The sequence below is a fragment of the Tachysurus fulvidraco genome, chromosome 26 (genome assembly GCF_022655615.1).
Source record: "Tachysurus fulvidraco isolate hzauxx_2018 chromosome 26, HZAU_PFXX_2.0, whole genome shotgun sequence".
Lineage (NCBI taxonomy): Eukaryota > Metazoa > Chordata > Actinopteri > Siluriformes > Bagridae > Tachysurus > Tachysurus fulvidraco.
In genome coordinates this window covers 7,228,342-7,241,792 of record NC_062543.1, presented here as the reverse complement: position 1 = coordinate 7,241,792, position 13,451 = coordinate 7,228,342, and the positions used below count along the sequence as shown (strand labels likewise).

Sequence of the window (13,451 nt, the reverse complement as noted above, 5' to 3'; positions counted from 1 at the left end):
GAGGGAAGATTAATGCTTTTCATATGAACGTTATATTTAGATTTACTGAATGATTAAAACATTTAAATATTAGCTGAACATTAAAAGGAATCAAATCAAACAAGTCTAAACTTTTATTGTGTATTAAAATCTTTTCATAGATGTGTGTGATGTTTCGACGTAGTAAACTTATAAAAGAATTCCTTGTCACTGCGGTCCTCCAGAAAACATCCAGAAAAATCCTACATATAGCAGCTTTAAATGTGACCTGTCTGGTTGTCCATCCTGAGACCAGACAAACCAGATGATATTGCTTTAAATTAAGTAACTAATGACCAGCTCAGCCTTAAATTAGGCATGACTCTGCCTGAGGTGAACAGTCTTTATACTCCTGGAGATTTGGGTTGTTTGATTGTGTGGGATCGTCCAGTCGTACACACACGCAGCGTGTGTGACCCGACCCAGGTGAGAAGAGCATTCTGGGAACACCAGCCCAGTCTCTGTGGACTCCGCCGCTGGAAAAGACAACACAGATTGCAGTCTTGCACATTAAAGCAGCAGTATGTAACTTTTGGTTTATGATTAAGCGCTCTCATCCATTCTGGTATAAATATATTATTGCAAGTGATGTGATTTTTAACATCAGTTAAAGCATTTCCTAGTCGGATTCAAGAAAGAAAGAAAAACGATGACAAAAGCATGTTGTAGGCTTTACGGTTTGAAGCAACACGGAACAAGTACAACGGTTTTTAGTTTCAAAATGACATTGAAATAAAATGCCTCCAATTCCGAAATGTAATCTCTTAAATTACAATGTTCATTTAAATCCTACAAACATTCACAGATTTTCTTATTGATATACATGACGCTTCCGCCACCTAGTGGCAGAGACAGACTTCTTTAAAGGATGGTGGGATGTGGTAGCTCAGTGGTTAAGGTATTGAGCTACTGATCGGAAGGTCATGGGTTCGGGCCCCTGAGCAAGGCCCTTAACCCTCAGTTGCTTAGTTGTAAGTCACTCTGGATAAGGGTGTCTGCTAAATGCCATAAATGTTCAGATTTTCTGGACCTGGTTGTGTGGTGACAGAGTTACCTTTTAGTGGAGCACCAAACACGTCCTCCTCTGTCTGAGTTCCACTCGGAGTTACAGGCAGGATAAAGCTTGTTCTGCTCCTCAGCCTGGGCTTTCAGTTTCAGCCCCTGAGCTAAAGAGGCCTCCAGCTTCTGCAGGACGCTTGTGGGCTTTCCGCTCTTACTGTAGAACCGACCGATTAACTTACCTGTGAAGCGAAAAAAATAAAATAATGCATGGAGGAACTGGAGAAAACGTGAAATCTTACCGTACGCTTTCACCGTACTAACAATTTTCCTCATATCGATGCATATATTGATCAGCCAAAAATGACCCAACATGTTCATTGCACAACTGATTTAGATTGTGACATCTACAAAATTCCACAAAAGGTCAAATGACATCTAAACAGTGAAAAAGTGCCTCTAAAGCACTGCAATGTTGCGTGGCTTATGGTACTGCTGCCGGTTCTCTGTAGCTTTTTCTGCAGCTAATCACAAACCTACTGCTGTGTGGGGTAAATGTGTACAAGTGCGTGGCTTTACGATGCTTTCTTTTCAACCTTCTTACTTGCAAACTCCATCCAACTGTATCTTACCTACAGGTGTGTAGTCCTTCTGATAGAAAGCCAGCCAGTCGTAGAGGGCCACTACCTGAGATGGGGACAGGTCGGAGACATCGTCGGTCAACCCTGCGTCTGTAAATTCGCCTGTCACAAAAGCCCTGGATGCATCTCTGCCTGAAAATATATCAACACACGATAACACAGAGTTGCACGTAAAGAACGGGGGCTTATCACTTTATACACTATCCTCAAGCTGGAGCAAATCTGCCATTATGTTGCTTTATTGCTTGCTGCAGAAACAAAAATCCAGGGACTGGATTCAGACCTGATCCAACTCGTGTGTGTGTGTGTGTGTGTGTGTGTGTGTGTGTGTGTGTGTGTGTGTGTGTGTGTGTTGTACTCAGTTTTCAGCATCAGTATCCTGGAGAAATACCTGTAAAGAAGCGGTAGCTTCCAGCAGGACCATAATGCTTCCTTCCCTTTTCAACATCAAACACTTGCCCTAAAATAGCCAGGTAGAGTCCTTTACTGTCCTCCCTGCCCTGATACAGTGACAGCTCCTCTTGGCTCAGAAGTCTGTCTGAGTCCTGAGACACATCAGCCAGATCAAAACGCCAAAGATTTACCCACTCAGACCCGCTCCATAACGCCAAACTGACTGAAATAAGCGCTACAACATATTTTATCATCGTGCTGCTTTACAACCGAACCATGACATCACAGGCAATCATAAGCCTACTGTAAACACAGCACGTGACACAACACCGTGAACTTCCGGGTTCTGGTTGCTCGTACTGCGCATGTCTGGGGAAAAAATGTAAACATTTGACTTGTAACTTTTTTTTAATAAAAACTATTTCAAAACGGGAGATTACTGAATAAATTCACATCAATCAATTGTAATATTTGAAACGATTCAAATTAGGGAAGCTCTGGGAAAATAAAATAAATAAATAATAAACCTGTATAAATGATTTTTTTTGAAGTTGTAGTACTGGAGGCAGGCGATAGAGGGCGCGTTGTTACACACAACGTATGAACGAGGATCGCGGAAGTTTGCTGACAAATCTGTATGTAACCCTTTGGCTGTGACGCTACGGACATCAGATGCGGTAGTGAATGACACCGACTGCAAGCAGAGTCTGTATGTCTAAAGAGCCTGAATCACGGAGCTGAAAGGGATAACGTGTGGGGAATATCAGTGATGGGGAACGCGGAGAGCGGCGGTACAGGGAGCGGTGACGAGGAGGACATCGAGGCGGAGAGCCCGAGTTTCACGGAGGGCGGCACGGCCTCTGCGGCGGCGCCGGGAGTCGGAGCTGGTGTCGGCGGTAATAACACAGCAACAAGAGGATCGGGGCGCAACGGCAGCAGCAGGGGTTCAGCTCACGCTCCTGTAGCGAGCTCCGGCCTGCCGTCTCCAGAGGCCCTGATGGAGCAGGTGAGGCTGAGAGAGGCGGCGGGCCGCACCGGTGACACCGCCACTCTCACCGTGTCGGAATCTGCCATCGCCCGCAACGAGAGCGCGCTGGTGCGCTGGCTGGAGGAGCGACTCGGCCGCGGCGAGGAAGCGCTCACACTGGAGCAGTTCTGTGACATGCTGGAGAGCAGAGACGCGCAGAGAGAAGAGTGTGAGGAGGTAAATATGTCTGTAACTAAGAGTAAAAAGTATACAGTCTGGTTGTGGACAAGTTTGTAACGTTGTACGTGTCACTAGATCCGTAAATGTAATGAACAAAGCCATGTAATGAACCTGCCTAGATGTTTTGTCTTTTGTTTACATTTCTCCGTTCTGGACATTATTCCCGCCTCCATCTTCCTAGACATTACCCCCGCCCACAACTTTCTGGACATTATTCCCGCCTCCAACTTTCTGGACATTATCCCTGCCTCCAACTTCCTAGACATTAGCTCCTCCTCTAACTTTCTGGACATTAGCCCTGCCCCCACCTTTCTGGACATTAGCCCTGCCTCTAACTTTCTGGACATTAGCCCCACCCCCACCTTTCTGGACATTAGCCCCACCCCCACCTTTCTGGACATTAGCCCCACCCCCACCTTTCTGGACATTAGCCCTGCCTCTAACTTTCTGGACATTAGCCCCGCCCCCGCCTTTCTAGACACACACTTGGGTCACTAGTTAAGGTTTCCTCAGATGGTGCGGTGCTGATAATCGGTATAATAGAATACCGAAAGTCTTTAGAAATCCATTATTCAGGGTCTTTTCTAACTCGATTGAACCTTCTCATTAAAATCCTTTCTCATTGCTACCCATGTAATAGGAAGTACATTAGTTAATCATTAATACATCACCATCTCAGAGAATCTGGAAGTCACTCGAGAGACTATAACATCGACTCAGCGCTAGGAGGTTTCTTAGCGGTGCAAGAGAGAAGGGTTTGTCTGGAGTTTTTGTGTTATTGACCGAGAGCTAAACTTGCTGTGCTGTCAGTATGGGAGAGGCGTCGTTGCTGTCTGCCTGCTGTCAATCACAAGGACATGAGTCGATCCTGGAAGTCTCTAGAAAAGGAAGAAAGCACTTTCCTCCAAGCGTTGTATGAGCTGTTTGGGTGCCTTCTCGTGCCCTGGGGAAAGCACATGTTAGTCTTCATCAGACCCGGTTTTGGGGAAATTTTGGTGGGCTGGAACTGACCAGACTAAATTGGGGAAATTCTATGTTACTAATGCAGCAAAGCAACTTCATTCTGTTCATCGAGATCTGAGTGACATATTTACATTGTTCCAACAGCATCATCAGGTAAATGAGGCATTGAACAGAAAACCAAGAGATCGATGCTGTTTGTCCAGAATGAGATGGACATGAGCCTCTGCAGAGAAGAATATAACTATAATATAAGAGCCAAACATCGACAGAGAAAGCCATCCATTACAAACAAGTAGAAAATGTGAAATAACACACATTTAATATGTTATGACAAACTTTAAAAAAAAAAAACATACAGCAAACATTTTTCTACCAGTATTACCAGAAGCTCAGCCTACTGAAAAAAGTCGGCGTACTTCACCAGCGTGCCAGTAAGCCGAGCACTTTGACACGTTTTCCGTCAGCTCATGAACAGGCAAAACGTAGCATGTGTTTCTTAACGTAGCGTGCATCTCATCGGCTGTCTAATTCAGTAGTCTGGATGTTGATCAGGGAGTCGACCATTATAAGATCTGGCTAAAGTACAAAATACGACTAGTGCAATGAAACATATTTTCTGTTGCCTCTTAGCTAAAAAAACTTCTTTTCCAAATGTAAGGGGCTTGTTATCGTTGTTGTAGCTCTTGGGTGATTACTCACATTAGTGATTGTTGTATTTTATATATATATATATATATATATATATATATATATATGTATGTATATATATATATATGTATGTGTGTGTGTGTGTGTGTGTGTATGTGTATATGAATATATATATATATATATAATGTTTGGCAGGTTATGAAGGTTTGTGTAGGTTAGTGATAGTTTACGTTGGTTTATGAAGGTTAATGTCAGTTTATGTAGGTAAATGTCAGTTTGTTTGAATGCTTAATGATTTTAAAAAATCCACTAACGTACAGTCCTACTTGAGGTACCATTATTTTGAACTATTCGCCAGAATCTACTTTAAACAACATTATTTTTTATGTTAACGCTACCGGTTTTGTCCGTTGTGGATAAATTCCAGTGGTAATGTTTTTATAACATGAGTCATGTCACTTGAAATTGAGTCATCAGCATCCCAGTGTGTATGGAGCTATTTACCGAATACTGATTCACAAAACTAGGGAGATACAGTAGAGAGCAGATTGAGACGCACCCATAGTTATATTTATGGTGAGATATAAAACATTACAGGGTGGGCTTTTTTCTGTAACATCACGTCACTAGGTGTTTTATTCCTTGTTCAACACAACAGTCTTCTGAGGAAACTCAACAAAAAAAAAACCAACACATCACATCAACTTTAAAATTTTTATTGTATAGACAACCTGCTCGTATCGCTCGCACTCCCGAGCAGCTGTTCGAGGTTCCGCAACAAACCGTACATAGTAGCCGAGTTCGGAAGTTACACGTTACCTCGTCCAGCCAATCGTTCGAGTGTTGTATCGTAAACAAAAGCCACTGGTGCTGTTTTGATTCAAAATAAGGACTTTTATTTACATAACACCATTCAACTGTGACTCCAGATGCTAAACTGTGTGTGCAACAGTAAGCATGGTTTAAAAATGCTTTATACAGAGAGACTTTTTATTGAGATTTTTATTGTAACACAAGTGCTACAAGGATGGCAAAAAAGGACCAACAAAGCAAATGTTGCATACAGGTGTGTTTAATAGCTTAATAATGACTAACATTAATGGACAATTATTGATGTAATTCATTATATAGAGTAGTAAAAAAAAAAAACGGTAATATTAATCGGTTGTAAGATTGAAATACTCTTTGTATTATAATATATAAATATATATATATAAGTAAACCTGATTTGGGGGGTATAGGGGTCTAACTAAACTTTATAGAATGAATCTGTTTTCAAATATATTACATAAATAAGACCGCCTTTTGGAATGAATTAAAAAATAATCTTATACAACTCTTTAATCTGGGGGGCACAGTGGCTTAGTGGTTAGCAAGTTCGCCTCACACCTCCAGGGTTAGGGGTTTAATTCCCGCCTTGTATGTGTGGAGATTGCATGTTCTCCCGTGCCTCGGGGGTTTCCTCTGGGTACTCCGGTTTCCTCCCCCGGTCCAAAGACATGCATGGTAGGTTGATGGGCATCTCTGGAAAATTGTCCGTAGTGTGTGAGTGAATGTGTGTGTGTGTGCGCCCTGCGATGGGTTGGCACTCTGTCCTGCCTCGACGCTCGATGATGCCTGAGATAGGCACAGGCTCCCCATGAGTTCAGATAAGCAGTAGAAAATGAATGAATGAATTTATAATAGCAGTTTCCTTATTTAATGTTATGTACAGTTTCAAATGAATGGCAACTAGTAAAAAGTCTCCTGTTGATTACAGCAGAAATAGCTGAAGCAACTGAGTACATTTGAATTAACAAACAAGATAACTAATTTCTAGTTATTGGATGACTGCCACTGTGTTCTAAACATCTACATGAAAAGTCCTGCATCAAAAATCCAAATTTTATTGTGTTCGGATAAGCGGTAGAAAATGAACGAACGAATGAACTCTTTAATCCAAGGAGCTTTACACAGTGTTTAAGTGGTTGAAGGTAACACGCTGCTGAATGAGCACTTGGGGCACCTGGAAGAGAAAAAATAGACAGGTTTTATTCTAAAACTGATGAAAAGCATTAAATTCGGGCGAATCAGATGACTAATGCTATGTTTACGCGACAAAGCGCCTGGAGCTCATTTCTGGTAAGAGTTGGTGAGTGGTAAAAAAAAAAAAAGAAAAGTTTACCTTTATGCAAATACAGAGCGACTCATTGCAGATATTCAAATCTCCCTCAAGAAAAATGTATAATATATACATTATATTAGCTATAATATTATAGTTATACATTATATATAATGTATAATATTAGCTGCGATTAAAATGCCAGCCTATTGATAAACGTTGTTACTATGACAACCAGTCATGGGATCACCTACTGATGAAAATCACTGATTTGCAGAGTCATTTTTTATTTTATTTTATTTTTATTAAGTCCCGCTGCTAGTAATAATAACGTCATGACTTCAGTTACTTTTACAGTGTCATTATCTGTCCAGGGAAAAAACCTGCTCGTGTTGCGTTTATCGATAGCCGTCGTTGATTGACACTATTGCTTTCTCTCCACGGCGCAATCCGAAAGCTGCTTGTCTAACTGCGAGGACTTTGCTCCTTTGCGCAACAACTCTGATACAGCTGCATCGGGCGAGGAAGCATGGCGACTCATCAGGAAAGATATGATGTATGCTAGTTTGCTAACCTGTCTGTTGGAATTACAGATAGTTGGAAGTAAAGGAGTGAGGGATAAAAACAGGAGCTTTGTTTTCTCTCTCCAAGATCACGGGAATGAACAAAAATCAGTCGGACTCTGTGATCTACAGAGGAACTTGCAATTTTGCTACGTCGTCACAACACATTCAGCCAAAGCCCTTTTCCCCTGACAGCTCTCACAGGACGGTGTTGCATGTGTGCGAGTTCAAGAAGCACAGAAAGCACAACAGAAAGCACAACATAATCAAGTTAATCAAGTTCTCCAATTGTTTTGTAGCATGTGCTGAAGTGTCTTTTTATACACGGCAACAATTACAGCTTTTTCATAGCGAATAATGAAATGTGACCAAAGGTCTGCGAGAGCAAGTTAGTTCCTGTTCTCACTTACATTAACCATCACCCTAACAGCCTCTTACACTTTCTCTCTCTCTCTCTCTCTCTCTCTCTCTCTCTCTCTCTCTCTCTCACACACACTCTTCTCTATCTCTCTCTCTGTCTCTCTCTCTCTCTCTTTCTCTCTGTCTCTCTTTCTCTCTGTCTCTCTCTCTCACACTCTCTCTCTCTCACACTCTCTCTCTCTCACAGTCTCTTCTCTCTCTCTCTCTCTGTCTCTCTCTCACACTCTTCTCTCTCTCTCTTCTCTCTCACTCTCTCTCTCACACTCTCTTCTCTCTCCCCCCCCTTTCTCTCTTCTTTCTATCACTCTCCCCTTCCTCTATCCCACTCTTTCCTTTCTCTCCCTGTCTCTCTCTTTCTCCCCTTCCTCTGCCCTCCCTCTTACCACTCTCGCTCACTCTCACTTTCTCTTTCGCTCTCTCTCTCTCTCTCTCTCTCTCTCTCTCTCTCTCTCTCACACACACACACACACACACACACACACACACACACACACTCCCCTTTTTCGCTCTTCTTTCTATCACTCTTCCCTTCCTCTATCCCCCTCCTCTTTCCCCCTCTCTCTTTTCTTTCCTCTCTCTCTCTCTCTCTCTCTCTCTCTCACACACTCTTCTCTCTCTCTCTCTCTCTCTCTCTCCCCTTTCTCTCTTCTTTCTATCACTCTCACCTTCCTCTATCCCTCTCTTTCCTTTCTCTCTCTCTCTCTTTCTCCCCTTCCTCTGCCCTCCCTCTTACTACTCTCGCTTTCTCTTTCGCTCTCTCTCTCTCTCTCCCTCTCTTCATCCCCCTTCCTCTATCCCTCTATATAAATGAGTAGCTTTACAAAGCATCAACACCGACCAAAATCCTCTACGATATAAACGTTATATAAAAATCTTACAGAAAATACATATTTCATCGAGAATCAACCGAACCAATCAGAATAAAGAATTCAGCACGGCTGCGGAGTAAAGAAACATAATGGAGAATTAGTAAATGTTAAGATATTCTCAGTGGATCTGTCAGTTCAAAAGTTTGCACCCCCCCTCTAAACAAGCAGCGAATGTTCTGTAATAATCTTCTGCACACGCTTTTGTATTTATAATGAACTCCAACCTCTTTTATGTTCTCTGAACAGCTTTTGTAAATATTTGCCCCCTCCCCTTCCATAGTCCTTTTTCTGCACATTGTTTTATGGTGCATTTCTTTTATTCTGGTGTGTCTCTTTTTATCCTTTCTTCACATGGCTGCTTTAAATCAATCCTAATGCACTTATTAAAGTCATCTTGTTTTCACACAAACGTTGCTCTGAAGTATAGCATTTTGTCATACCACATATGTATGGCACTTTGCTTTAATTTAACTAATAATGGAAAAATATTACAACACAAAGTTCTAAAGGCATTGTTTCCTCCTGTTGTGTTTAATCAGGCTTTCGGTCAGTTCGATGCCGAGGGCGATGGGGTAGTTGATGTCGAGAGCATGCTCATGGCCCTGAAGAACAGCAACGGCGCAAATCTGCAAGGAGAACTCAGTCACGTCATCAGACAGCTGCAGGCCTGCTCTCTGACTCCAGGTAAGGATTAAATACGTTCAGGGTTAGCGCTGTTTTTCAGGTCACATTTTCAGCATGTTACAGTATGTGTTGATCTGTATCTCATAAACCAGTCCAACCAATCTGTATCTCATGAACCAATCCACCAGTTCCTTGGCCCTCGCCAAAAATCTATTCATCTCCACCGACAGGATTTTTATGTTGTTGTTTCTAACTTGCATAATATGCAAAACCTACACTTGTGAGCTAGTACTAGGATTTTTGGCCTAGCTTCACAAATTTGAGGCCAAAATACTCAGCAACTATTCATCAAAGTCCTGTTTTGTGTAGCTGTAATTTATGATCAGTTCTATATATTTGGCCCAAACTTGTGCTTGGGTTGAGTGCTTGAACCCTTCATAGTGCCATTTGGGACTGTATGTAATATTGCGTATTAAATATTGATTTGATTTGTAGCAGTAACAGTAGTTGTAGTTCTAGTGCTTGTAGAGTTCTGGTAGTAACAAAGTTACAGTAACATAGGGCTTTGAATTGTAATTGTAGGTGTGGTAATGGGCATAAATGCAGTTGTTCTGGTAGTAGTTGTGGTAATAGCAGCAGTTGTAGTTGTTGTGGGAGTTGTAGTAGGTGTAGTTGGAGTAGTTGTTGTATTTGTAGAAGTTATAGAAGTAATAGTAGTTGTTGTAGTAGTAGTTGTTATTGTAGTAGTGGTAGTTGTTGTTATTGTAGTTGTTGTAGTAGTAGTGGTAGTTGTTGTAGTAGTTATTGTAGAAGTGGTAGTTGTTGTAGTAGTTGTTATTGTAGTAGGTAGTTGTTGTAGTAGTTGTTATTGTAGTAGTGGTAGTTGTTATTGTAGTTGTTGTAGTAGTAGTGGTAGTTGTTGTAGTAGTTATTGTAGAAGTGGTAGTTGTTGTTGTAGTAGTGGTAGTTGTTGTAGTAGTTGTTATTGTAGTAGTGGTAGTTGTTATTGTAGTAGTGGTAGTTCTTGTAGTAGTTGTTATTGTAGTAGTGGTAGTTGTTATTATTGTAGTTGTTGTAGTAGTTATTGTAGAAGTGGTAGTTGTTGTAGTAGTTGTTATTTTAGTAGGTAGTTGTTGTAGTAGTTGTTATTGTAGTAGTGGTAGTTGTTGTAGTAGTTGTTATTGTAGTAGTGGTAGTTGTTGTAGTAGTTGTTATTGTAGTAGTGGTAGTTGTTGTAGTAGTTGTTATTGTAGTAGTGGTAGTTGTTGTAGTAGTTGTTATTGTAGTAGTGGTAGTTGTTGTTATTGTAGTTGTTGTAGTAGTTATTGTAGAAGTGGTAGTTGTTGTAGTAGTTGTTATTGTAGTAGGTAGTTGTTGTAGCAGTTGTTATTGTAGTAGTGGTAGTTGTTGTAGTAGTTGTTATTGTAGTAGTGGTAGTTGTTATTGTAGTAGTGGTAGTTGTTGTAGTAGTTGTTATTGTAGTAGTGGTAGTTGTTGTTATTGTAGTTGTTGTAGTAGTTATTGTAGAAGTGGTAGTTGTTGTAGTAGTTGTTATTGTAGTAGGTAGTTGTTGTAGCAGTTGTTATTGTAGTAGTGGTAGTTGTTGTAGTAGTTGCTATTGTAGTAGTGGTAGTTGTTATTGTAGTAGTGGTAGTTGTTGTAGTAGTTGTTATTGTAGTAGTGGTAGTTGTTGTTATTGTAGTTGTTGTAGTAGTTATTGTAGAAGTGGTAGTTGTTGTAGTAGTTGTTATTGTAGTAGGTAGTTGTTGTGGTAGTTGTTATTGTAGTAGTGGTAGTTGTTATAGTAGTTGTTATTGTAGTAGTGGCAGTTGTTATTGTAGTAGTGGTAGTTGTTGTTGTTGTAGTTGTTGTGGTGGTAGTTGTAGTAGTTATTGTAGAAGTGGTAGTTGTTGTAGTAGTTGTATTGTAGTAGGTAGTTGTTGTGGTAGTTGTTTTTGTAGTAGTGGTAGTTGTTATAGTAGTTGTTATTGTAGTAGTGGTAGTTGTTATTGTAGTAGTGGTAGTTGTTGTTATTGTAGTTGTTGTGGTAGTTGTTGTAGTAGTTATTGTAGAAGTGGTAGTTGTTGTAGTAGTTGTTATTGTAGTAGGTAGTTGTTGTAGTAGTTGTTATTGTAGTACTGGTAGTAGTTGTAGTAGTTTTAGTAGTAGTAGTAGTAGTTGTAGTAGTTTTAGTAGTAGTAGTTGTTGTAGTTGCAGTAGTAGTTTTGCTAATAGCAGCTAGTTATTGTAGTTGTTATTGTAGTTGTTATGGTGATAGCAGCTATTGTAGTAGTTGTAGTAGTAGTTGTAGTAATTATAGTAGTAGAGTTCCAGTGCTGGTGTTCTTATATTGTATTAACAGTATTCAAAGGCTAGTTGGGTAGATTTGACTCCGATAGCTTTGTAACATTATTCTCAAAATTATTATTTAGGGTCATCTCGATATATTGGATTTAAATCTGCATAGATTTCTATTCAGAAAACAAAAATATTTTTGGCAAAGTTTTTCCTTCTGTTCATATTTGCTTTTAGCCATATTTGATGGTTCAAAGCTGTTTATGTCATGTCTGACATTTATGGTTATCCCTGCTGTTCCCTTGCAGGATTTGTGGACATCTTTTCCAAGTCAAAAGACCGGATCAGTGCACATGCCTCAAAGATCCTGAAGTTCCTGCACAGGAATCGCATCCCAAGCAATGCGATTCCCTTTCCTGTTCTAGAAGGCTACAATAGCATCACCTCCATGAGGGCCGCAGTGCTGCAGGACTACCTGGATCACCTCCTGCAGAAAGAGAAAGGTTTGAGTTGTAGAACAAACTAAATTCATATAGTGTGTTTTTGAGGGGGATTTCTAAACGTAGCTGCAATAAAGGCTACTGGTAGGATGATTTAAAGATATATAGGTCAAATTTGAGTCCATCCGATTTCAGTCAATGGGATGGCAATCAGGTCTTCATGAGTGTCAGATTTTACTTAAAGAGAGGTCAAAGTCTGATATTCATGCTGCATGTTTGTGGAAAGGGTTCATGGCAAAAACAAGGGAGATTTCTGTGGCCTTCCGAAAAAGTGTTATCAGGCTGGAAAAGGTTACCAAATCATCTCCAAAGTGTTTGGACTCCACAAATCTATAGTCAGACAGATTCTGTACAAATGCAGGAAATTTAAGTCCATTGGTACATTCTCAGAAATGTTCAAACAACAAAGATCATTAAAAAAAAAAATCAAAAGCAAGATACGCGAGAGTCTCGTGGATAAGAAAGAAACCCAGAGTAACTTCTAAGCAACTAAAGGCCTCTTTTACTTTGGTTAATGGTAATGTTTGAGAGTCTGTCATCAGGTGAACACTGAACAACCTTGGTGTGCAAGGCTGAGGTGCAAGGAGAAAGTCAGTGCTCTCCAAAAGGTACATGAAGTTTGCAAAAGATCATGTGGACAAGCCAGAGGACTATCTGTGGAGGAATGAGACCAAAATAAAACTTTTTGGTTTAAAAGGATTATTTTTGGAGAAATAAAAATGCTGAACTCCACCATAAGAACCTTATACCATCTGTGAAGCATGGTGGTGGTAGTACCATGCTTTTGGCCTGTATTGCTTCATCAGGGCCAGGACAGCTTGCTATCATTGATAGCAGGACATCTGTCCATGAACTGAATCTCCAGAAAAATTAGGTCATGCACCAAGACAACGAGCCCAAGGACCCCAGTCTGTGTACCGAAATGTAATTAAAGAGGAACAAAGATATTGACCAAGTCAAAGTCCTGACTTTAATCCAAAAGTAAAATTGTAGTAGGACCCGAAGCAAGCAGTCCATGTGAGGACACCCATCAAAATCACAGTGTTGAAGCTGTTTTGTAATGAGGGACTAGAGAAAATTCTTCTAGGACATTGTCCAGGACTGATCAACAGTTACTGGACACTTGACTTGCAGTTATTGCTGCACAAGGGCTCACAACCGATACTAAAAATCAAAGGTTCACACACTTTCACAGATATGGAATGCTGGA

General features: G+C 40.6%; 2 protein-coding genes across 8 annotated transcripts in view; one reads left to right on the top strand and one right to left on the bottom strand.

Annotated features, from left to right (window-relative positions):
• Positions 1-95: 95 nt before the first annotated feature.
• LOC113655133 (neuferricin) lies at positions 96-2,413 on the bottom strand. The gene is made up of 4 exons (XM_027165449.2): positions 2,050-2,413; positions 1,650-1,790; positions 1,073-1,259; positions 96-494 (listed from the first exon to the last, which is right to left on the bottom strand). Exons 1-4 carry the CDS (start codon positions 2,303-2,305, stop codon positions 326-328), a joined length of 753 nt encoding a protein of 250 aa, XP_027021250.1. The 5' UTR covers positions 2,306-2,413; the 3' UTR covers positions 96-325.
• Positions 2,414-2,647: 234 nt separating this feature from the next.
• The window catches only part of zzef1 (zinc finger, ZZ-type with EF hand domain 1), an 80,354-nt gene continuing 69,550 nt past the window's right edge, over positions 2,648-13,451 (top strand). For 5 of the 7 annotated variants that reach the window (XR_007139584.1, XR_007139582.1, XR_007139583.1 and 2 more), the window contains exons 1-3: positions 2,648-3,255; positions 9,362-9,506; positions 12,050-12,244. Coding sequence is in view for 3 of the 7 variants with exons in the window: in XM_047809138.1 (XP_047665094.1) it covers positions 2,821-3,255; positions 9,362-9,506; positions 12,050-12,244 (775 nt within the window). In the remaining 4 variants the exon portion in view is untranslated. Of the gene's footprint in view, positions 3,256-5,810; positions 5,936-9,361; positions 9,507-12,049; positions 12,245-13,451 lie in introns of those variants that run through there. The other 2 variants (XM_047809137.1, XM_047809139.1) reach the window with 2 other exon arrangements.